Source organism: Antrostomus carolinensis, unplaced genomic scaffold (genome assembly GCF_000700745.2).
Source record: "Antrostomus carolinensis isolate BGI_N321 unplaced genomic scaffold, ASM70074v2 scaffold14884, whole genome shotgun sequence".
NCBI lineage: Eukaryota > Metazoa > Chordata > Aves > Caprimulgiformes > Caprimulgidae > Antrostomus > Antrostomus carolinensis.
In genome coordinates this window covers 685-896 of record NW_010311508.1, presented here as the reverse complement: position 1 = coordinate 896, position 212 = coordinate 685, and the positions used below count along the sequence as shown (strand labels likewise).

The 212-nt window shown below is 63.2% G+C and overlaps 1 protein-coding gene across 1 annotated transcript in view; it reads left to right on the top strand.

Annotated features, from left to right (window-relative positions):
• LOC104524016 (SH2 domain-containing protein 3C-like) overlaps window positions 1-116 on the top strand; it is a gene marked incomplete at both ends in the record, with an annotated part of 5,496 nt that extends 5,380 nt beyond the window's left edge. Inside the window, 1 exon segment of the mRNA XM_010166761.1 lies at window positions 5-116. Within this exon segment, the coding sequence (XP_010165063.1) occupies window positions 5-116 (112 nt within the window).
• Between the last annotated feature and the right edge of the window lie 96 nt (window positions 117-212).

Below are 212 nucleotides of genomic sequence, written 5' to 3'. Positions count from 1 at the left end.
TCAGATCTCCCGGCTGGAGCAGACCTGGGTAGTGCTGCGGCAGCGGCACACGGAGGGCGCGATCCTCTACGAGAAGAAGCTGAAGCCATTCCTGAAGAGCCTGAACGAAGGGAAAGGTAACGGGAGCAACCCCCCTTCTGTCACCTGCCTGCTCCTTCCCGCTTCGCCTGAGCACGGCCCCACTGGCAGGGGGCACGGTTGAGAGCTCTGAC